This window comes from Lontra canadensis, unplaced genomic scaffold, assembly GCF_010015895.1.
Source record: "Lontra canadensis isolate GAN:19392208 unplaced genomic scaffold, GSC_riverotter_1.0 scaffold38, whole genome shotgun sequence".
In the NCBI taxonomy this organism is placed as follows: Eukaryota; Metazoa; Chordata; class Mammalia; order Carnivora; family Mustelidae; genus Lontra; species Lontra canadensis.
In genome coordinates this window covers 2928250-2952041 of record NW_022631032.1, presented here as the reverse complement: position 1 = coordinate 2952041, position 23792 = coordinate 2928250, and the positions used below count along the sequence as shown (strand labels likewise).

The 23792-nt window shown below is 39.7% G+C and overlaps 1 protein-coding gene and 1 pseudogene across 3 annotated transcripts in view; one reads left to right on the top strand and one right to left on the bottom strand.

Moving 5' to 3' along the window:
• The window catches only part of UBXN7 (UBX domain protein 7), a 53745-nt gene extending 32554 nt beyond the window's left edge, over positions 1–21191 (bottom strand). The window contains exons 1-3 of one of the 3 annotated variants that reach the window (XM_032869375.1): positions 21062–21117; positions 14796–14818; positions 2583–2730 (exon numbers count right to left, since the gene is read on the bottom strand). In XM_032869375.1, coding sequence (XP_032725266.1) covers positions 2583–2730; positions 14796–14817 — 170 coding nt within the window. In that variant the 5' untranslated portion in view covers position 14818; positions 21062–21117. Of the gene's footprint in view, positions 1–2582; positions 2731–14795; positions 14819–19875; positions 19882–21061 lie in introns of those variants that run through there. The other 2 variants (XM_032869376.1, XM_032869374.1) reach the window with 2 other exon arrangements.
• On the top strand, positions 20113–21093 carry LOC116874627 (annotated as a pseudogene).
• Positions 21192–23792: the final 2601 nt, after the last annotated feature.

Genomic DNA, 23792 nt, shown 5'->3' with positions numbered 1-23792 from the left:
GGTTTCCATACAGAGGTCAACTGGAGTGAAAGTATCTGGCATAGATGGCTTAAATAATTTATAAAGAGAACAAACAGAAAAAGAAAAAATATTTCCCCTTTCCTCTTAAGTTCCCTACCCTAGATTCTTTACAGGAAAAGAAAGGGGGGGAGCTTAAAAAAAAAAAGTCAGACGAAAAATGAAAAAATACAGGTGTAATAAAAGTAGTACTATATTGCTACTACATCAAGCAATAGAGCATTAAATCACATATACTAAAATAAGTTTATATTAAACAAGCAGTAAATTTTATGCTAGTTTTGAAGACAGTTAACATAGGTATTACCCTGCATTATTTATTAAATAAACTCCAATATATACAGAACAGAAAAAGTCATTACTCATCCTTTAAAAGTCTATAAACTCTTCAAAATTTACCTCCAGAGGATCTATTAATCCCATTTCCTCCAGCAGAAAATACTCATTTAGAAATACTGTAAAAATGGTGTATGTTTCTTTAAATATCAGTTTATTTTATAGTTTTAACTCAAGTATTAATCTCTGCTGATTAATGTTCATAGCAAGGAAGAGTATGTTCCAAATTTATTACTGTCCTGCTCACAACGTTGATTTAAGTCAGACCTAATGTTTTCCATTCAGGTGTTTCTAATAATAATAACTGAGCTTAAGGCCCTGTTTTTGATATGATAGGTGCAACTCCAAAACATACTTTACGAAATAAAGTATGAATACTCATTTGTCAAAAAAAATCCTATAATCAAAGAACAACTAGATCGACTAAGAAATCTACAATTAGGCAAAGATGAAGGATAAAAGGTAGTTTAAAATTAAGTACATCTGTCACTGCTCACACACAAAATTTCAATAATCTGATAGAAGAAACAATGGATCTATAAGAGGAAGCTCTATTAATCCTCTTTCATCAAAGAGAATTAGTCCATTTTCTTAATAAAACTAAGAATTTAAAAGACATCTTTTACCTAAATAAATCTTTCCATGCTATACCTGATTTCATAGAATATATGTAATTACCTATATCTGTAACAATTTAATTACTCAAAAAACAAACCTTAATCTGATGAAATACATCAATTAGCATATGGATTAAGTAGTAGTCCCTATACAGAAAAAATTGTTTACTGTATGTTTGAGGGTATCCATTCCAAGATTGCTAGCTACCCAACAAAATGAAAGAATGAATCAGAAAAAAGAACCGTAAAGAGTGAAAATTATAGTTTAGGAATTAGGAGCCATTATCAAATGTTAATCAATTAGCAATACAAGTAATCTAAGTCAAGTTATAATGTAATTCAGAAGGAAAAGATATTCACCTATCAAAATTATTATTATTTTTTTAAAGTAGGCTCCACATCCAACGTGGGGCTTAAATTCATGACCCTGAGATCAAGAGTTGCATGCTCTACTGACTGAGCCAGCCAGGCACCCCATATCAAAACTATCTTTTTTTTTTTTTTTTTTCAAAACTATCTTTAAACACAATTAAAAAAACATGTTTTATACAGTGAGAACAGTTATATTCCCCCAAATCAGCCATGAATACCTGTTATTTCTGTAAGCTAAATCATTTCATATTGATTTCCATGAAAAATTTGAGATATACTGGGGGGAATGGAACACCAACATCTGAAATAGTAGCCAACACTGATAGGAAAAAACTTTATGAAGTATTAATAATGATCTCTAAAGTTCACTCTTCATGTGGAAACAATTAGTACTCTAGAATTTGGAACTAGATCAATGAAAGAGGCAACTATGTCTTGAATGTCATTTGGCTTTTTAAATCTATCTCTACCTTAAAAATAATATCTATGTCTTTAGTCTATTCCCTTAAACAGGGAGTTTCTTTTGTTTAGTATCTCATGTTGTAAACACTCAGAGTTATAAAGGGCTGTAAGCTTTAAAGTCTTATTTAAGGATCTGTTTAATTTTGCTTCAAAAGTCAATGGTTTTCCTTTAGGTAGCATTCATCTCTAGTATTTTCCAAAGACTCAGAATTTTACCCATAAGGTGTTCATTTCAAATTCTCATTGGTTATCAAATGTAAAGGGCAAAAAAACCCAAATTTGTTCACCATTTACTATCATTCCCTACAGAGTACGGTTCCATATGTTAAAGTACTTCCAATGATTAACCACATGTAACTATCATTAAGGTATAAAGGACCAGAATTATTTTTCAAATAATTTTTGTGGCAACTCAAAATTCTCCTGAGACAATGTAAGAAAATTGAGAATTGGGAAATCTGAGCTTTAATTGGCTTTATTGCCATATCTGCTACGTACTTACTGTGTAGCCTGGGAAAATGGCTATGCTTTTGCTTCCTCATCTGTAAAATGTAGATAATAATGTCATCCTGCAAGGTTCTTTTGAAGATTAAATAACAGACATGACAGTGCTCTAGAGAATTTAAGTATGTAAGCACAAAAATGTATACATGACCCTTTTTCAGAGGCTTCCAACTTTCAAATTTTTCAAAACCAGAGAATTAACCTAAATGACAAAAATGCAACTGCTCAATGTAGGCAAGGAGTAGCTCCTAATAACAAATAATAAATTCATACTCTGTGTGTGGTCTCACTGTGGAGACACTTGCTGAACTGGTACTGGGCTCTTCAGCAATTCCTCCACCATCCAAAAACATAGTGACTGCCATCTCCAGATTATTGTTGCAGGCTTCGAGCATATGTTTCCCTACACTTTCGCTTGCACCTGAAACAGCAGAAAGACAGGGAAAAAGTTAAAAAACAAAAAGACAACTTCTTACTAAAGGTTCACATTAAAATACAGAATTCCCAAGCAAATTAATAGTACCTTTTCCCTTTTAGGATGAATGACTTCTTTTTAAAAACCTGTTTGTTTACTTTTACAATGTTAGCTGATTAGTAAATACACAAAGCTAGAAAAGAAACTATCAGCATTAAAACTGTGGTCCTCCTTCATATAAAACCAAATTAAATAAAGCATGTCTTTAAATGAACCAACTATATATTTGTTAAAAATTGAAAAAACGATAAGGAAAAATGAAAGACTACATTCTAGAAAGTTAGAATTTTTTTTTTAAAAGAATGCATTTCAGTTAGCATTTGTTTCCATTAAAAAGAAAGCATTTTTTTAATAACAAAGGGAGAGAAGTGAGACAGGACATACTGTCAAAACTATAACCAAGTCAAAATCTGGTAAGAAATGTCAACCTTCAGGGCCACCTGGGTGGCTCAGTCAGTTGTGTCCGACTCGATTTTGGCTCAGGTCATCATCTCAGGGTCATGAGATGAGGCCTTCATCCAGCTCAGCGCTGGGCGTGATGCCTGTTTAAGATTATCTCTCTTAAGCTCCCTCTGCTCCCCCACCCCAACTCTCGCTTTCTCTTTAAAAAAAAAAAAAAAAAAAAAAAAGTCAATCTTCATCATTCAGAACCGACCCTACACACATTTATTCATTTGTAAAGCCAATATAGTCATCAGATGCAATGTGAATTGGTAAAGCCCTTTACAATAGCAATTTTATAACATTTATCAAAAGCACTCCTTCTTTTGACCTAGTAATTTGGGTTCCTAGTCAAAAAAAGACTTTTTTTTTTTAAAGATTTTTTTGAGCAAGTGCATATGCGCAAGTGTGCGAGTAGGGCAAGGGGCAGAAGGAGAGAATCTCCAAACAGAACTCCATGCTGAATGCAGAACCCCAAGGAGGGCTTGGTACCATGACCCATGAGATCATGACCTGAGCTGAAATCAAGAGTCAGATACCTAACCAACCCAAGCACCCCAAAAGACTTATTCTTTTATCTATTCCATATCAAATACAAGCATAAATATGTCCATATACATGTCCAGTATAGTTTCAGTTAACACTGAAAAACTGGAAACATAAATGTCCAACAATACTGGAATCTAAGCTATAGAATCTGTTTGATGGAACATTTGTGATCATTGAAAGGCATCGCAGGTTTTCCATCTGAAATTACTTTCCTTCTACCAGAATCATGTACCTTATAATTTCCTTCTAAAAGGTGTGTGTGTGTGTTTGTGTGTGTGTGTGTGTGTGTGTGTGTGTGGTCTGAAAATGTCTTATTTTGTTGTCATTCCTAAAGACAGTTTTACTGGACATTCTATTTTCAGGCTGACAGCTATTTTCTCTCAGTACAGTAAGGACAGCATTCCAGTGTCCCCTGGCTTCTGTTGCTGCTGCTGGGAAATCAGCTGCTGTACCAGAGAAAATATTTTTATAGCAATCTGTTGTTTCTCTCTAGTTGCTTTTAAGATTTTCTCTGTCTTTGGTCTTCTGCAGTTTCATGCTAATTATCTCCTTGGGTTTCACGGCACTTCCATCATGTAAGAATTGCTATCTTTTATTAATTCCAAAAAATTCTCAGCTATTTCTCTTTAACAATTACCATACTCCTCCATTCACACTCATTTTTTCTGGAACTCCAATTAGATAAATGTTAGAACCCTTCACTCTATCCTGCGCCAGTCTGTTCTTTTTGTAGTTGTTGCTGTTTTTTAATTTCTTCACTGGGTTTTTCATTTCAGTTCATTTTTTATAACCAGAAGTTCTGTTCTTGTTTTTTTCCTAATATGCCTAGCCATGTTTCAGAGACCCTTCCTTTATACTCATATACTTTTCATTTCTTCAAACATATTGATCAAATTTATTGGAATTACTAAGACAAAACAAACTGTCTGCTGTCTGTGGGTGGTCATCCTCTCTTGTTTCTGTTGGCTCTTGTTCATGTGCCATGGTTTTTGTGCATTTCGTGATTTTTTTTCCCTGTGATCTTATGTGCCTTGGATTTTTAATTCTGTCGATTTTTGAAGTGAGGATTTGATCGATAAATTCTGCAAGCACCTGTGGGCACTACCAAGCAAAGACCATTTTATTTTTTTTTAAGATTTCATTTATTTATTTGAAAGAGAGAGAACGAGCAGTGGGGAGAGACAGAGGGAGAGAAAGAACTCCCTGCTAAGCAGGAAGCCTGATGCAGGGCGCAATCCCAGGACCCAGAGATCATGACCTGAGCTGAAAGGCAGATGCTTAACCAACTGAGCCACCCAGGAGCCCTAACAAAGATTTTAAATACATTTTTAATACATTCTTGACTTAAGTAATGTAAGACCTCATAGAAAATGTGATCCTATAAAGACCCTTGTTATAAATTCTCAATGACTATCTCCTGCCACTCTCCAACTGCCAAGGTTGTAACAAAGTCTGTTTCATGAAAGGGAAGGGTCTCCTATCAGACTCTTTTCCTTAGGAAGACCACAGACATTGTTTCCTGTTTCCTGGGCCCTATGAGGCTATCAAAGAAGAAGCTTAAAGCCATTTAATTTGTTTAGATTCCACCAGAGTAAAGACTTCCTTTAAATCTAGCTAACATCTACATTCCCAATTTCATTTCATTTTTAGCCTCAGAGTATTCCTTACTTTCTCACCAGCCCAATGATGTATTTTGAAAAAAAAAATTTTAAATACACATTTCACTTGGGATTTTTCTCAGCAAGAGGGTTATTCATGATCTCTCTCATTTACCCCCACTGTCAGAAATGGAAGTGCTGATACTCCTCTTAATATCTTTCATTTGTCTTCTCTTTTCTATTAGTTCTTTTTTTTTTTTTTCAGGTTTTATTTTTTTGTCAGAGAGAGAGAGAGCATGCATGTGCACAAGCAAGGATAGCAACAGGCTCCCTGCTGAGTAAGGAGCCCAATGTAAGGCTCGATCCCAGGATCCTGGGATCATGACCTGGGTAAAAGGCAGACACTTAACCAACTAAGCCACCCAGGCGTCCCTCTGCTATTAGTTTTTGTTGTTGCTGTTGTTTTAAATATTTTATTTATTTGACAGACACAGAGCGAGAGAAGGAACACAAGTAGGGGGAGTGGGATAGGGAGAAGCAGGCTTCCCACAGAGCAGGGAGCATGATGTGGGGCTTGATCTCAGGACCCCGGGATCATGACCTGAGGCAAAGACAGACACCTAATGACTGAGCCTCCCAGGCGTTCCTCTACTATTAGTTCTAAGGCCTTAAATGAAGCCCACAATACTTTTCACTTCGATTACTACAAAAGACTCCTAATTGATCATCATTCTATCTTTGATGTTGTTGCTGCAGCTATGCTCCAAAATACAAGTCTGATTCTCAGTCTCTCTCTCACACACACACATGCACCTAAAAGTCTTTAACAGCTTTAAAAAAAAAAAAAAAAAAAGCCTTTTTTAATGGCTCTCTGACACCACAGTATACAGTATAAATTCCAAAATCCTTATGATCTGGGAAGTCCTTCGTGATCAGGCCTCAGCTCATCTCTCTGGTTTTCCCTCTCCTCTTACCCATCCTACACAATTCAGTATAGTCATACTGAATTACATGCTTGGAATGTCCTTATCCTCCTCATCTCCCCTTTATCTAGTTCATGCATGCTCTAGAACCACCCTGTTACTTTGTCAATCTGTGTGCTAAGTATTCTCCTCACTCCCATCCCTATGATACTCTTCTATTATATATGTGAATATACTACCAAGTAGTAAATGGTTTACTTTCTGGCTCCAAGGAAAGAACAGAAGCTTCTTGAACACAGGGATTGGCTTTTGTCTTGGTATCCCCAGCACGCAGCACTGTGTCTGCTTGCATATGACCAATGTCTGATAAACTGAGTTAGAGCTATCTCATAGGACTTCAGTTCACCAGTTGATCTACCATGGAAAGAAGATTGGGCTTCAGCCAAAACAACATTTTCATATCCTTTGAATTTTATACTGTGTGCATATGTTTAATCTTTAACTTTCATTTATAAAGCAATATGGTTACGCTGTGGAAATCACAAACAACAAATGGGTACTTAAGATCTATCCATGTTCTTAAGATTGAATTTCCAGAGAGAGCATCACATATAAATTTTAAAAGTGCTCTAACTCAAATAATGTAAAGTGAAAATCACATGCTCAAAAAAAAACTGTCAGATGATGGAGCAGATACTGCTTTGTCTGATAGCTGACAAAGACATATATCTAAGATGCCAGTGGAAAACACTGAACAAAATTATTTCATGAGGGGTGCTTGGCTGGCTCAGTAGGTAGAGCACGTGACTCTTCACCTCAGGTCATGAGTTCAAGCCCTACGTTGTGGGTAGAGTTTACTTAGAAAAATTTTTTTTGAAAAAAAATTATGTCATGGGCGCCTGGGTGGCTCAGTGGGTTAATCCTCTGCCTTTGGCTCAGGTCATGATTCCAGGGTTCTGGGATCGAGCCCCGCATCGGGCTCTCTGCTCAGCAGGGAGCCTGCTTCCTCCACTCTCTCTGCCTGCCTCTCTGCCTACTTGTGATCTCCGCCTGTCAAATAAATAAATAAAATCTTAAAAAAAAAAATTATGTCATGAAACACAAGGAAAAAAAATTATGTCAAAACAAAGTGGAGGGACGCCTGGGTGGCTCAGTTGGTTAAGCCACTGCCTTCGGCTCAGGTCATGGTCCCAGAGTCCTGGGATCGAGTCCCACATCGGGCTCCTTACTCAGTGGGGAGCCTGCTTCTCTCTCTGCCTCTGCCTGCTGCTCTGCCTGCTTGTGTTCTCTCTCTCTCTGACAAATAAATAAATAAAATCTTAAAAAAAAAACAAAACACAAGTGGAAAAACCATGAATACATAATATTAGGATTTAATGTTAAGTCAATTTAAAAAAAATTACAAAAAAGCATCTGATCATTTGACCTAAGTCCCTAGAAATTCGCATATTTATGTTAGTGAGAAATCTTTCTGGGAATTGGACAGAGTTGCCTTTCACATAGGATTTGCCATACATCTAGGTATACATATGGTCATTTTAGTTACACAGGCTCAGGGAGGCTTTTTCCTTTAAAAAGGCTTCATATTGGGGCACCTGGGTGGCTCAGTGGGTTAAAGCCTCTGTCTTCGGCTCAGGTCATGATCCCAGGGTCCTGGGATCGAGCCCCACATCAGGCTCTCTGCTTAGCAGGGAGCCTGCTTCCTCCTCTCTCTCTCTCTCTCTCTGCCTGCCTCTCTGTCTTCTTGTGATCTCTGTCTGCCAAATAAATAAATAAAATCTTTAAAAAAATAAAAAATAAAAAGACTTCATATAGGGCGCCTGGGTGGCTCAGTTGGTTAGGCAACTGCCTTCAGGTCAGGTCATGATCCCAGAGTCCCGGGATGGAGTCTCGCATCGGGCTCCCAGCTCCATGGGGAGTCTGCTTCTCCCTCTGACCTTCTCCCCTCTCATGCTCTCTCTCTCTCAAATAAATAAATAAAAATCTTAAAAAAAAAAAAAGGCTTCATATATTATTCAAATTTAAGAAATTTCCAACCCTTCTCTCTCCTTCCACTGCAAACATCCCATTAGTCAACCAACAATTCCTACGGTTTCCATGTAGTTGAAACCAGTTTGATCCATCGTTTTTGCTCTATATCCATTGCTATAGTCTTCGTTCAAGCTTAGGTCATGATCTCAGGGTCATGAAACTGAGCCCCAGGTTGCGTTAGGCTCCACACTCAGCGGGGAGCCTGCTTGAGATTCTCTCTCCCTCTCCTCTGCCCCTCCCCCTGCACACACTCACTCTCTCTCTTTAATACATAAATCTTAAAAAAAAAAAAAAAAATTCAAGGGTGCCTGGGTGGCTCAGTCAGTTAAGCATCTGCCTTCAGCTCAGGTCATGATCCCAGGGTCCTGGGATTCAATCCTGCATCAGGATCTCTGCTCAGCAGGGAGCCTATTTTTCCCCTCTACCTCTCCCTCTGTCGGCTGCTCCCCCTGCCTATTCTATCTCTCTGTGTCAAATAAATAAATAAAATCTTAAAAAAAAAAAAGAAATTTCAAATCACAGACAAATGCAACTTTTTGAGGGGAAGGAGGAGTTCAAATATCCCAATAGCCAACCTTAGGTAATCTTGGACCAAAACCAGCACAAATTTGATGAACAATTTTGGGACTTACGTGCTTCCATATTATCTGTCATAAAACCTGAGGCTTTGTTTTAGTGCCTTCCTAATACCTTTACACTATATTTCTTAAATGCTAGTCTGAAAGTCCAGTATCTATTGTACTCCACTTTAATGTACTTATCTACACAGCAATTCTCAAAGTTAAAATGTTCCTATAGGTAGACCACTCTGGCTGCTTGTTCTAGCAGAGAGATACATGAACTGTTACATTTGCCTCATAATGAACCCTAAAACCAGCTTCACAAGGCATCCACTAATCTTTTCAGAGAATTACATCACTGAGTTCATATCATTTTTGGCTATCTTTCCAGGTGCTCAACACTGCACAAAAGCACCATAAAAAGCACAAAGAATATGTTGGTAGGAGAGTGAAAGTCCCTCTGCCATAATGGCAACCAATGTTGGCTGCTTTCACTCCTTCTGAAGTGTGTTCACAAGGAAATTAAACTTAAAAATGGGGCGCCTGGGTGGCTCAGTGGGTTGAGCCGCTGCCTTCGGCTCAGGTCATGATCTCAGGGTCCTGGGATCGAGTCCCGCATGGGGCTCTTTGCTCAGCGGGGAGCCTGCTTCCCTCTCTCCCTCTCCGCCTGCCTCTTTGTCTACTTGTGATCTCTCTCTGTCAAATAAATAAATAAAATCTTAAAAAAAAAAAAAAACAAAAACTTAAAAATGACCACTGCATACAAATAGGTGTTGTCATCCTCTCTACCAACTTCCAACTATCAGAACTCCAACACAACTGACTGGGAACCCTTCAAAGAATTTGTGGGCTCTGAAGTAAAATTTAAAAAGGTATGAAAATCAGGAACTTGTAAAGCCAATCCTCAGCCAAGCTCATCTGTCAACAATATGGTCTGCCTAAAAGTCCTTTTCTAACTGCCTAAAATTTTTTTTTCACTTTATTATGTTGCCTAAAATGCAACCACTGAAGAGATTTATTTAGGTTAACAAACATGCTTATTTTTATTTTTATTTTTTTAGAGATGCAGGGCAAAGAGAGAGGGGGAGAGAGTCTTAAGCAAACTCCGCACTGAGTGCAGAGCCAGAGGCAGGGCTTGATCTCACAATCCTGAACCACGACCTGAGCCAAAATCAGGAGTCAAGACGCCTAACCAACTAAACCACATAGGTGCCCCACCTTTTATTAATCTCCTCATTAGATGTTGAGCTACTCCCTAAAACCCCGTAAATTGAGGACAAAAATAAGAGATTAAGGGAGTTCGGTCAGGAAGAAAGAGATATGAGTAGCTTTAGCACCCAGGTGCCTTTTGGAGGAGAGCTAAGGAAAGCCTACAAGAAGTGCTGCACTGGTGGGGGAGGTACTTTAGAGCATGAAAAAGATACTGGGTACCTGAGGATAGAGACACCAAACAGCTGGAATGAAGATATCAAATTTTTCCTCTGGCCAGTTCTATACACTGTAAGGAAGAAAAAACATTCTTCACGTTCCCTTCAGTTCCCAAGCTAGGGAGTATAGTGCAGATATTCAAAGCACGGATACTACACAAATAAACCTGAGTTTGACTCCTAGTCAAGTTGTGTGACTTTGATCTAATTACTGATTTCTCTAGCTCTCAGTTTCTTCAGTTATAAAATGGGGATATTACCAACTTCATGAAGTACTTGTGTAGATTAAGAAAATTCACATTAAAGAACTTGGAAAATAGGCAGGCAGAGTAAGACATCTCAGTTTTCTTTCCTTCACTCATCTGATACTATGAACACGTCCTTCACTTATGTTAAACACTCATTTTGGTTTATTTTTGTAAAGCAGGAATGTAACAAAAAATATCACTCCAGAAAAAAAGAATGCTATAAAGAATAAAACAATATCAACAGAGATCTGCTTTAAAGAAATGTGTAACTAAGCAGCATTCCAATATGACTGAAAAGCATCAGAAGGTGTTGTAGTGGCAGTAGAAAATTTAATAAAGGTATAAGTAAGTATTCCAAAATTTCCTAGGTCTACAGGTTTATTGAACTACAGATTAAAATAGAATTTATTAAAAGGGATTCTACAGGGAGTGACTTTAAGACACAAAAATAAAGCTATTAATAAAGGAAATAATAACTGTGATATTTTGGGGGCAGATGGTGTCAATACTCGAGGCCCAGAATTGCCATCCTATTTATAATCCTTATTTAGCTATTTAATGCTAGAATCTAAGCTGTAGGTAGCATATCCCAGACATAGCCCCATCATACCTCTGCTGACAATGTGACAGGATAACTTGCATCACTGGCACTTGCCAGGTGAGTGATCTGTAAGAGTGTTCAAAAAGAAAGAGCAGGGTGCCTAGGTGGCCCAGTGGGTCAAACCTCTGCCTTCGACTCAGGTCATGATCTCAGTGTCCTGTGATCAAGCCCCACATCGGGCTCTCTGATCAGCAGAGAGCCTGCTTCCCCCTCTCTCTCTGCCTGCCTTTCTGCCCACTTGTGCTCTGTCAAATAAATAAATAAAATCTTTAAAAAAAAAAAAAAAGAAAGAAAGAAAGAGGGGTCTCTACCTATGAATATTTTTTTAAAAGGAAGCACATGCTAAATCCTGGCAAGACTCAAGAAGGTAGTATGTGAGAGGGGCCCAAGAAACAAAGTACACCATTCACTTTCTTAAATAAAGCCAAATTATCTGAGTCATCTTGCTTGTATGATCATTCTTAATGTATCAGTTGTATCACTTAGTGCATCATTTTAGAAACATAAGACAATGCAGAGATAATTAAAGGTTCCAGTGGTTCTTAATGTCGGGAAGTAGTAGAGCATTTAGTAATGTGAGAGACCATTTTTGGTGTTTCATGACTGGGGACTGGGGGAGCATGGCTGGCGTTTAGTGGAGAGAAACCAGGGATGCCATAAGACTTTGAAAAATGCCTCCTCCTCCCCCAAAGACTGCTCACACCTTCATTTCAGACTTATGACCTCCAGAACTGTTGAGAGAATAAATGTGTGTAAATCCATGCAGTTTGTGGTAATTTGTTACAGTAGCCAAAGGAAATATATACAAGTGCTAAATCTTCTGAAATGGATAGAACAGTCCTACACAACAAAAAAACTGTCCAAGCCAAAATGCCAATTACACTCCCACTGAACTAAATAGGAGTATGAAGAAGTGAAGGTTAACTGAGAAGGCAGAGAAAAAGTGTGGAGAGCCAAATGATATAGGGGAAAGGAACAGTGATCAACAAGTTTAATCAAATTGCAAGTTTTATCTATATATTCAGAGGTAATAACTATTTCTGATGGGTCAGCTATAGAAAATTTGAACTTCTACCTTATTATACTCAGAATAAAAAAACGTATCTTTTTTAATGGGGGAGGGACTAATAACACAAGTTTGTAGATTTAAACTGTCTGTGCACTTGTTTAAATAGGCTTATTTTGAGGTCTCAATATTACAGGCAACAACAGGATAGCTTAATCTAACCCTGCATCTTACTGTGTTCAGGTTGGTCTAACAAAAATACCTTTGACTGGGTGGCTTAAACAACAAATACTTCTTTCTCACAGCTATGGAGGCTGGGAAGTCCAAGATCAAGGCTCCAGCAGACTTGGTATGTGGTACAGGCCTGCTTCCTGGTTCAAAGACAGCTGTCTTGGGGTGCCTTGCTGGCTCAGTCAGTAGAGCATGCAACTCTTGATCTCGGGGTTGGGTGTTTGAGCCCTACACTGGATGTAAAGATTACTTAAGAAAATAAAAAATTTTGAGGTGCCTGCATGACTCAGTTGGTTAAACGACTGCCTTCAGTTCAGGTCATGAGCCTGGAATCCCAGGATCTAGTCCCACATCAGGCTCCCTGCTCAGCAGGGAGTCTGCTTCTCCCTCCAACCCTCCCCCTTCTCATGCTCTCTCTCTCATTCTCTCTCTCTCAAATAAAGAAAATATTTTTTAAAAAAGGAAAAAATTCTTTTTCAAGTATATTAAAAAAAAAAAGGACAGTTGTCTTCTTACTGTGTCCTCACAGAAGGGGGATGAGAAGTCCCTGGGGTCTGTTTTTTAAGGACACTAGTCCCATTCTTAAGAGCTCCATCCTTATGACCTAATCATCTCCCAAAGGCACCCACCTCCTGATACCACCACACTGAGGGTTTAGGATCTCAACATATAAAATTGGAGGAGGGAAGCACACAAAAATTCAATCTATAATCTATGGCAGGAGCTCCACTTTACTATTTCTCACTACATGAACCCTATTTACCCCTTATCTTTTTCTTCTTCCATCTGTTTTAAGCCTGCTAATGGCACTAAAGTGCATTATTTAACCCAGCCTGTGGTATACAATTTACCAGTGGCCATTTCATTGCTGCTACCTCTTAGTTCACACTCTCTCCATTAATGACTTGATAAAGGAAATAGCCCAAAACCTGTAATGCAGCCCACATCTCCACCACAGCTGGAAGAAAGAAATCAAGAGACTTTCCAAACTATAGTAGTTCCTTATGCCTATTCTTTATATCACTTTCAAGTGCCAAAAAAATCAGTCTCTCCACTACTTTTAAGGAACCAAAGTAGAGAAGTCAGAGAGAGAGAGAGAGAGAAAGAAAAGAAGAAAAAGAGAAGAATCCCTCTACAGAGCCCTTATTATCCCAGAAGGATAGAAAATAGAAAAAATTAGTCTCTCCACTACTTTCAAGGAACCAAAGTAGAACAGTCAGAGAGAGAGAAAAGAATCCCTCTCTAGAGTCCTTATTATTCCAGAAGGATAGAGAACAGAAATGATAAAGACACAAGAGAGACTGCTTTTTAGTTCTACCTTTCCCCCAGAAATGGTAACAAAGTAAGCCAGACTGTCCACCCAGAAAACAGGAGTGAGTGATAGTTGCAAGAAGTAGGGTAAAACTTAACCTCATCAGTCTCCCATCCTTATGAAGTTTTTAAGCATTCAGGAATTAAAAACATAAAAAAAAAAACAAAAAAAAACAACTTATACCAAGAAAACTAAATTTAGGAAGTATAAGAGAAATGAAATGACTGAGTTAGGAGACAGATCAACAAAGCTAATTTTTGTTGGATCAACAAAAGGAAACTATACTGAGGGTAGTAGTAATACGGTGAAAAATGCATAGGCCTAGGAGTAGACACCAGAAATCTAGTCCCTGTTCGGCCATTACCTAAGACTGTGCTACCCAAAGTGTGATCCTCAGACCAGCTATCTCTAGTCCATGACAAGATTAAACAGAAATTCCAATGAAAGCATTTAGATACTTTTATAACGATAGAGTAATTTTATGTCTGTGGAATCTAATAATTAAAAGTTCAGGCTTGAAAGATTTATGGATGGCAAATTATCATATGAAAAAATGCCCAATATCATTAGTCACTAGGGAAATGCAAATTAAAACTATAATACTATACCATTACACACCTATTAAAATGACTACAAAAAATTAAAAATACCAAGTGAAGAAAAAATACAATAAAAATAAAACAATAATAAAAAAAAAAAATACCAAATGGGCAACTGAACTCTCATACATTGCTGATGGCAATGGTAATTGTGACCCTGGAAAACAGTTTGGCAATTTCTTAAAGTTATATACCTAGCATATAATCCAATTATATCACTCTAGGTATTTATCCAAGGGAAATGAAAACTTACATTCACACAATCGTATGCTAATGTTTTTAGCAGCTTTATTTATAATCTCCCAAACTGAAAACAGCACAATTATCCATTCACTTAATAAATGGATAAACAAATTGTAGCATATCCATTCAATGGTATACTATTCACCAATAAAAAGGAAGGAACTAGTCATACCACACCAATATGAATGAATCTCAAATGCAGTATGCTAAGTGAAAGAAGCCAGACTCAAAAGGCTACATACTATGATTCCATTTATATGACATTCTGGAAAAGAAAAACAATAGACAAAAAGATTAGGCTATAGATGGGGGGAGGGACTGACTACAAAGGGGCAGGAGGAATTTTCTGAGGAAGAGAGAACTATTTTGCAACCTCATTGTGGTTACAGAATTGTATGCATTTATCAACACTCAATACACAATAAAAAGGGCAGATTTTACTGTATGCAAATTATACCTTAATTTTAAAAAATATTTGGGTTTATCTTTTTTTTTCATTTTTCAAGCAATTAATTTTTATTGTATTTTATCCAAGTACTGGTCCATGAAGACTGAAAATTTAAAAAAAAAAAAAAAAAAGTGGACCTTTACTCCAAAAAAGTTTGATGAGCACGGTCCTGGACATATAACCCTAAGTCATTCTACTTCTTATTTTATTAACTTAGAAATTGGTCAAGATGGTTTTTAAGATATCTTCCACCAGGGTGCGTCTGGGCCACTCAGTCAGTTGAGCGTGATCTCAGGGTTGTGAGATCCAGCTCGACATCAGGCTCTATGGCTCTACGCTAGTCATGGAGCCTGCTTAAGATTCTCTCTCTCCCTCTTCCACTGCCCCTCCCACCCTCTTAAAAAATCTATAAATATTCAATGATTTCTGGTTTCAGGTGCCTGCATAATATCTGACTTACTGCCAAACTCCTGATGTTGGAAGTACCATTATATTCTCCTAGTTTTCCTCTGAGATGTGTGGTTTCTTTATACTTTCTTTGCACTGTGTCAGATTTAGTGTTCCTTCAGCTTTGTGTCCTGGAGCCTACTGTTTTCTCACAGTACGCTCTCTCCTACAAGATGCTATTCACATTTACAGCTCAAGAGCCATCACTATAACTCCTCAGATATCACTCTTTCTAGACCCAGTCATCTGCTTATTGAACAGTCCACTTGAAGTCTCAGAGGCAGCAACTTATCTGAAACTGAACTAACCATCTTCTTCCCAAACCTGTTCTACTATTCCACAACCTTCACAAATAGCACCATTATATACCTAGATGTCCAAAACAGAATCTGAGGCTTTATGACTCCTCTGACTTCTTCCTGTAGCTTTGTTCCCTTATCTTCCACTTTTCTGCCACAAACTTAATTCAGTAAGGACACCAGTGTCTTTCTTGGATTAAAACAACAGCCTTCAGGACGCCTGGGTGGCTCAGTTGGTTAAGTGGCTGCCTTCGGCTCAGATCATGATCCCAGCGTCCTGGGATCGAGTCCCACATCAGGCTCCTTGCTCGGCAGGAAGCCTGCTTCTCCCTCTGCCTCTGCCTGCCTGTGTTCACACTTTCTCTCTCTGACAAATAAATAAATAAAATCTTTAAAAAAAAGAAAAAAAGATCAGTAGATCTTTTTTTTAAAGATTTTATTTATTTGACAGACAGATCACAAGTGGGCAGAGAGGCAGGCAGAGACAGAGAAAGGGGGAAGCAGGCTCCCCGCCAAGCAGAGAGCCCGATGCGGGGCTCAATCTCAGGACGCTGGGATCATGACCCGAGCTGAAGGCAGAGGCTTTAACCCACTGAGCCACCCAGGCGCCCCGCCTTCTGATCTTGATACCTACCTGTTTTCCACTATAGCTAAGCAGCTCTTTCTAAAAAATCTAAATCTGGTTATGTTACTCCCCCAATTAAATTTTTCATTGACTCCACACTACACTCAGAATAAAGCCAAGATTTAACATGGGTTACAAAGCCCTTCCTAATCTGGCACCCACCCACTTATATCTTCAGCTTAATTTACTGCATCGCTATGCCCTATTCATTCGGAATGATCATCAACTCCCCAAATCTACTGTCTCTTCTTTCTTTTCTCTATATGTGTGTATATCTGTCCCTCTCTACTCCAGACCTTTGTACACGTTCCTTCTGTCAGAAACACCTCTCCTCTTTTTTCTTTCTTTTATTTAAGTTCATTAGCCATCTCCTTTAAGTTTTAGCTAAGAAATTATTTCTTTTGGGAAACCTTTCTTTACCTCCATCTTTTGTGCCCCCATAATAGCTACCCACCATTCTCTGATTGTATTATAATACCTATAAGTAGGTATTATAATACAATGTCTGTATTCCCATTAACCTTTATGCTTTTTGGTTAAAGCACCTTGTCTTAACAGACACCTCGTCTTGCCCATAGTAGTATTCCCAGGACCTGAACCATACCAGGTACACAATAGTCTATCAATGCTGAATTTATTGGTACTCCACATCAGGCTCAGTGGGGAGGCTGCTTCTCCCTTTGCCTGCTCTGCCTGTTGCTCCCCTGCTTGCGTGCACTCTCTCTCTCTGACAAATAAATAAATAAAATCTTTAAAAAAAAAATCTGATAGGGCTTTTGAAAGCAGTCAACAGTCATTCAAACCCAAGTACGATGAATATCAAGGGAGATCAAACTGAGTAATACCATAAAATATAGTAGACTATAAAGTAACAGGACTGGTTTTCTATACAACTTCAAATGACTCTAATATCAATCATAAAGGTATACAGTTTCTCAATCTGAATATTACAAAGACTAACTTCTCTTGGCTACTTGCTTATCAGAGTTTGATCACAGAAAAAATATTTATGATGTAATATTAACTGAAAATCTTTGAATTCTAAATTATGTATACTATGATCCACAATGTAAAAATAAGAAAAAATAATAATAAAAATAAAAGTAAGTATGGACATCTCAGTGGTTCAATGGGTTAAGCGTCTGCCTTCGGCTCAGGTCACAATCCCAGGGTCCAGGATTGAGTCCCACACCAGGCTCCTTACTCAGCAAGGAGCCTGCTTCTCCCTCTGCCTGCTACTCCCCCCGCTTGTGTTCAATCTCTCTCTGACAAATAAATAAAATCTTTAAAAAATAAAAATAAAAGTATGCAAACAAGGACTGGAAGATAATATGTAAAATAAATAATATTGCTGTTGTGAGGGGCGCCTGGGTGGTTCAGTTAGGTGGGCTTCTGCCTTCAGCTCAGGTCATGATCCGGGGTCCTGGGATGGAGCCGGCATCCTGCTTGGGATTCTGCTTCTCCCTCTCCTTCTGCCTGTCACTCCCCCTGCTTATGCTCTCTCTGTCAAATAAATAAAATCTTTTAAAAAAAATATTGCTGTTATGAAAGATTAGTTTTTACTTTTTTCAAAATCATTTCATGTTATGATTTTTGTGCGTGTGTGATTTAAGTTTTTTTTTTAATCAGAGTCAGGGTGCCTGGCTGGCTCAGTCAGTAGAGCATATGACTTTTAATCTTAGGGTTGCAAGTTCAAGCCCCACATTGGGCATGGAGCCTACTTAAAAATAATAAATAAAAATAGGGGCGCCTGGGTGGCTCAGTCCATTAAGTGTCTGCTTTGGCTCCACTCATATCTCAGGGTCCTGGGATGGAGCCCTGCCCTGGGGAGTCTGATTCTCCCTCTCCCTCTGACCCTCCTCCCTGCTCGTGTTTGTACATGTATGCGCTCTCTCAAAAAATAAAAATCTTTATATAGATAAAAATAAAATTTAAAAAAATCAGTCATTACACCTAAAGCTAATACAATATTGTGTTAACTATACTCAAGTAAAAATAAGAAAAAAAATCCATCATTACTTAATACTCACACATCATATAGAGAGATCTGTTCTATTTAATGAGAAATAAGACTTAAAATTCTTTCAGTTTTCTGTTCTATTTTTAAATGCCACAGAAAAGGTAAGGCTCACATTTTTTAAAATGCATTGCTTTCACCATAATGTTGAGCTTCCAGATAAGTAAAATCTTTTTGAAATTACAGCAAAAGCTCTTAAGGTCAATTTAATTCATTCAACAATGAATAAATATCAAATGCCCTTTTATCATAAAAACTACAATTTAAAACATGTGGACAGAACCCCAAACTTTCTTTTTTAAAATATGTGAAAAACACTAAAGGAGTTAATCATGTGTTTCTAACAATCACTATCTTGTTAAAAAAAAATCTCCGGGGGCGCCTGGGTGGCTCAGTGGGTTAAGCCTCTGCCTTAGGCTCAGGTCATGATCCCGGGGTCTTGGGATCCAGCCCCGCGTTGGGCTCTCTGCTCAGCAGGGAGCCTGCTTCCCTTCCTCTCTCTCTGCCTGCCTCTCTGCCTACTTGTGTTCTCTCTCTGTCAAATAAATAAATAAAAATCTTAAAAAAAAAAAATCTCCGAATTTATTATTTTTTTAAAGTTTTTTTTTATTTAAGTAATCTCTACACCCAATATGGGACTCGAACTCATGACCCTGAGCTCAAGGGTCGCATGCTCTTCTGACTGAGCCTGCCAGGAGCCCCAGAATCCCCAGAATTATTAGTAGAAATTCATAATACATTAAGAACCATCTAAGGTATTTTCCCTTTTGCAGACTTCCAGATACCATTGTCTACTAAGGGTCTCCAACCTGATTCAGGAACAAAAAGGCCTGTGGCCAGGAAACAAGCCATGTAAGTTAGCAGACAGAAACAGAATTTAAAGCAAGTGAGACGTTTTATCTCACACTTTGGGTTTTGTCCATATCTAACAAAAACGCTGAGTTAGAAAAAATAATGTGAGGTTCTGAGTTTCTGAAGGGGTGGTCGTTAACATAAAAACGGTCTGAGATCCTGAAGTGGAGGTAATTAACATAAAAAACTGAAATTAAATAGGTGACATCTTAAACCAACTCTAGAAAAATCTAAAGATTAATAATAATTCCTTCTATATGTGATTCACTACAAAGATTTTTCTATAAAAAGGTAATGCTGCCAATATTAACTTATATACAAAATAATTTTCTAATTTTCCCAATAACAGCAATCTGCTTAGACACTGGGAAATGCATTACATCCTTAACAGTCCAATCACAAAAATTTTAATATATTAAGAAAAGTTGATCATTCCATTCCTCATCCCAATTTTACTGCAATTTTACTTTGCCAATTTTGACGTTATGTTTCATGCCCAGCAGCTAGATAAGGCATCAAACGTCTAGTTGTCATTGCAGAGCAAAAGATAAAACTAGCTTTAAATTATAAAACATCAACGCGCATACAACTGTCTGGTTAGAACAATGTAAAATTTTACTTAATCAGATCTTACATGTCAAACTCTAGGTACATTAACAGTAGAAACATTCTCTGCACCTAAAAAATAACGAGATTAAGTATAGATCTACTCAGAGAGGGAACTAACATTCTAACCTCCTTCCAAAATGACAAACTAGAACGGCAAAATTACACTCAGGCACATGGAGTACTCTTCTCTCAAATCACTCCACAGAGAACTTCATCATTTGCTCCGCCCTCTAATAACTCATGCAAAAAAAGTTCAGCACCATCAGAGAGAAACAAGGCATAGAGAATTCATAGAATGGCTTAGGGCCTTTCCTCCAGGCGGTAAGAGGATCTCCGTGTGCCCTTTTCAGGGGTCCAAAGGGAAAGAATAACCGAGGATTTGGGGGATGCTGACACCCAAAAACTGACTTTCTCTCAAAGAAGTTTCTGCCGCCATCCCTATTTAATCAGCAGGAGGCTCCGGCGCCATCGTCCCAGTCTTTATGATTTTATTATGGGGAGGTGGGAAACGCCACCCAGGATTCCTCCAGGCCTTCCCTATTAAGGTTGGGGGGGTCCCCCTCATTCTTCTTTTAAAACCTCTGTCTTAAAGGTACTCCTCAGCAACCCCCCTTCTAGCGGCCTATCCCCCAGGATCGGTAAAGGCACTGCCGAACCCACCAGTCTCGCCGTTAAGGCGGGAGGGCCCGAGCACGCCAGGGCCACGGCGATGGCTCTGAGGGGCCCAGAAAGGGGAAGGGCAGGCCAGGGACTGGGGGAGAATGACCTGGCCAAGGAAGAATGGAAAAAGGAGGTGAGAGATGCACTGCACCCCAGAGCTGCACAGAGAAGAGAAGGTGATGAAGGAGGAGGAGGGCGGTGGCCCGGGTGCGGCCCCCCACCTCTCCCGCCCCCAGGTCCCCGGGCCGGCGGGGGCGGATGAGATCGGCCGATTCCCCGGGTCTCGACTGACAAGGGGGGCGTTGGAGGTAGTGGGGTTGTCTCCCTCCACACTGTGAGGAGGCCGAGAACGAGGTCTGGGGAGCGCGGGGGGGCTGTCTCCCGCCTGAACCCGGAGACCCGACGCCGTCGTCGCCTCTTCCTCAGAAGGGAGGACGGGAGCTGTGGGTAAAGCCCGAGGGAGAAATGCATGAAGGTAAGGGGAAGCCCGGGGCGGAACGGCCGTCCGCTCCAGACCCCACTCTCCACCTTCCGGTAACCGCGTCTCTTACCGGTGATGGCGGTGAACTGCTGAATTAACCCCTTCAGCGCCGAGGACGCCGCGGAGCCCCCGTGGGCAGCCATCTTACCGCCGCCGCCGCTGCCGCCGAACAACAACACAGACACACACGGACCGCCCTCCCCCACCTCGCCGCGCGGTTTGCGCATGCTCATTGACTGCCCCCAAGCTCCGCCCCTCTCGCCCCGCCTCCCTCGAGGCGATAGGCGCAGGCGCACTTCTAGACCGGTCCGGGAGCGCTCTCTGCTTTCCCGGTTGGTTGGCTGCCCGGTTGCTGCCTCCCGGCAGCATCCTTTACAACCTCTGGTTCCTTCCTATTCAAGCTCCAAGGCCAGTCTCACAGGCGCGGTATCTGTTCCTGGTTTCCGCAATAAACTTCGGGCTCGGCAGGTAGTAGGTTCTTTGCGTTTCAACTTCACAAGTTTTATTGACAGACCCAACTGCCGATGACAGTTTTTCCTTCTTTTTTTTTGCAGCTCCATGGTCCTCTGCTAGGTTTTCTGCAGCTCCTATCAAAATACAAATCCTACACTCATCGCACTGAAGCGTCTTTCGCACCTGCTCCCCAACCCCTAAACTAATTACCTAGCTAACCTAGTGCGACGACCCACCCAACAAAAGTAAAATACCAGAACACTTCGTGCCAATAAAGCCCTGGGTGCAGAGTCTGACATATAGCAGATTTAAATAAATGATTGTCCAGTCCACTTTCCTTCAATAAATTTGTCAACCCATGTCTCCCTTCAAGGTCTCACTTCGTTTCCTCACCTATAAAACGAGGAGGTGTCATTTAGGTAAAAATAAAAAGTGTTTTTGTATATACAGTGTGTATATATATATATATATATATGTATGCATATATATATAGAGAGAGAGAGCAGGCACTGGAAAGTTGTACTCAAAAGGATACTGATGACCTCTAGAGAGGGAAGCAATAAAGGGGATGGAAAAGGGGGACTTTGAGTGTTTTTTATCCTTTATTTTTAAAAAGATTTTATTTATTTATTTTAGAGAGAGCGTTTGCAGGTGAGTTGGGGGAGGGCAGAAGGAGAGGGGCAGGCAAACTCGCTGAGAGCTGAGAGAGTGTGGCTGGATCTCATGACCCTGAGGTCATGACCTGAGAGCTGAAATCAAGAATGGGAGGCTCAACCCACAGAGCCATCCAGTTGCCCCATCTTTTATTTGTAAACAAAGATAATATTAGTACATTAGTAACATTTTTTAAAAAGATTTTATTTATTTCACAGAGAGAGATCACAAGTAGGCAGAGAGGCGGGCAGAGAGAGAGATAGAGGAGGAAGCAGGCTCTCCGCTGAGCAGAGAGCCCGATGCGGGACTCGATTCCAGGACCCTGAGATCATGACCTGAGCGGAAGGCAGAGGCTTAACCCACTGAGCCACCCAGGCGCCCCCATTACTTATATTTTTAAAACAATTATAGGGGTGCACTCAAAATTGATGGTCCCTCCCTTTATTTATGAGAATAAAATTAAGGAGACTTAATTTAGGTTCTAACCTCCCAACCACATATATTTTGCATCTACATAAGAAAATGGCCCAGTAAAACATGAGAGGAGTCATCTGGAGAACTAGCCCATCCTCAGAGTGTGTAAATGTGCAGCTGGGGTGAATTAAGAAATAACCAAGTCAAGTCAAGATAACTATAAGGTAATAGCTTCAGAAAGATATGACTGATATCTTATGATTGAAGATATGATTGATACGATATCAGAAAAAGGACTCCTGATCAAGAGTATTGTCAACTAAATGACAAAGATTTGTCCTAGCACCTCTAGGTTGCAGCAATTCTCTGGGTGTGTTGGGGACTCCTAAGGACTAGTCATAGATTTGGGAAGCTGTTTGGCTCATACTGGCACAGAAGTACAAAAAAGCAGAGGAAAACAAGGGCAAGAAACTAGTGTGACCTCTTCATTACTTTTTAATTTTTTTTTTTTGAGAGTGAGTAAAGTGATAAGAGTTTTATTAAGTGAGGGTACAGGAAAAGCTCTCAGGAGTGAGAGGGGTCCTGCCAGGGTTGCCCTTACTTACTGTTTTATTAAAGTTTTTTTTTTTTTTTTCAGTTATCTCTATACCCAATGTGGGACTTGAACTCACAACTCCGGGATCAAGAGTGGCACACTCCATGGGGTGCCTGGGTGGCTGTGAGTCAGTTAAGCATCTGACTCTTGATTTCAGCTCAGGTCGTGATCTCAGGCTCAGGAAATGGAGCCGGTAAACCATGCTTACCATGGAGTCAGCTTCAGACTCTCTCTGTCTCCTTTGGACACCTGGGTGGCTCAGTCAGCTGGGTGTCTGCCTTTGGCTCAGGGCATAATCCCAGGGTCCTGGGATTGAGTCCTGCATGGGGCTCCCTGCTCGGAGGGGAGCCTACCTCTCTGCCTGCTCTGCCTGCTCCTCCCTCTGCTTGTGCTCTCTCTGACAAATAAATAAATAAAATCTTAAAAAAAAAAAAAAAGACTCTCCGTCTCCCGCTGCTCCTCCTCCCTGCACTTTCTTCCCCCCATCCAAATAAATGAACCTTCATTTTTTTCTTTAAATTTTTTCTTTTTAAAAAAAACATTTTATTTATTTATTTGAGAGAGTGAGAGAGAGAATGACCCGGGGTGGGGAGGGGTGGAGGCAGATGGAGGGGAAAAGCTGAGCAGGGAGTCCGACAGGGGTCTCAATCCCAGGACCCTGGGATCATGACCTGAACCGAAGGCA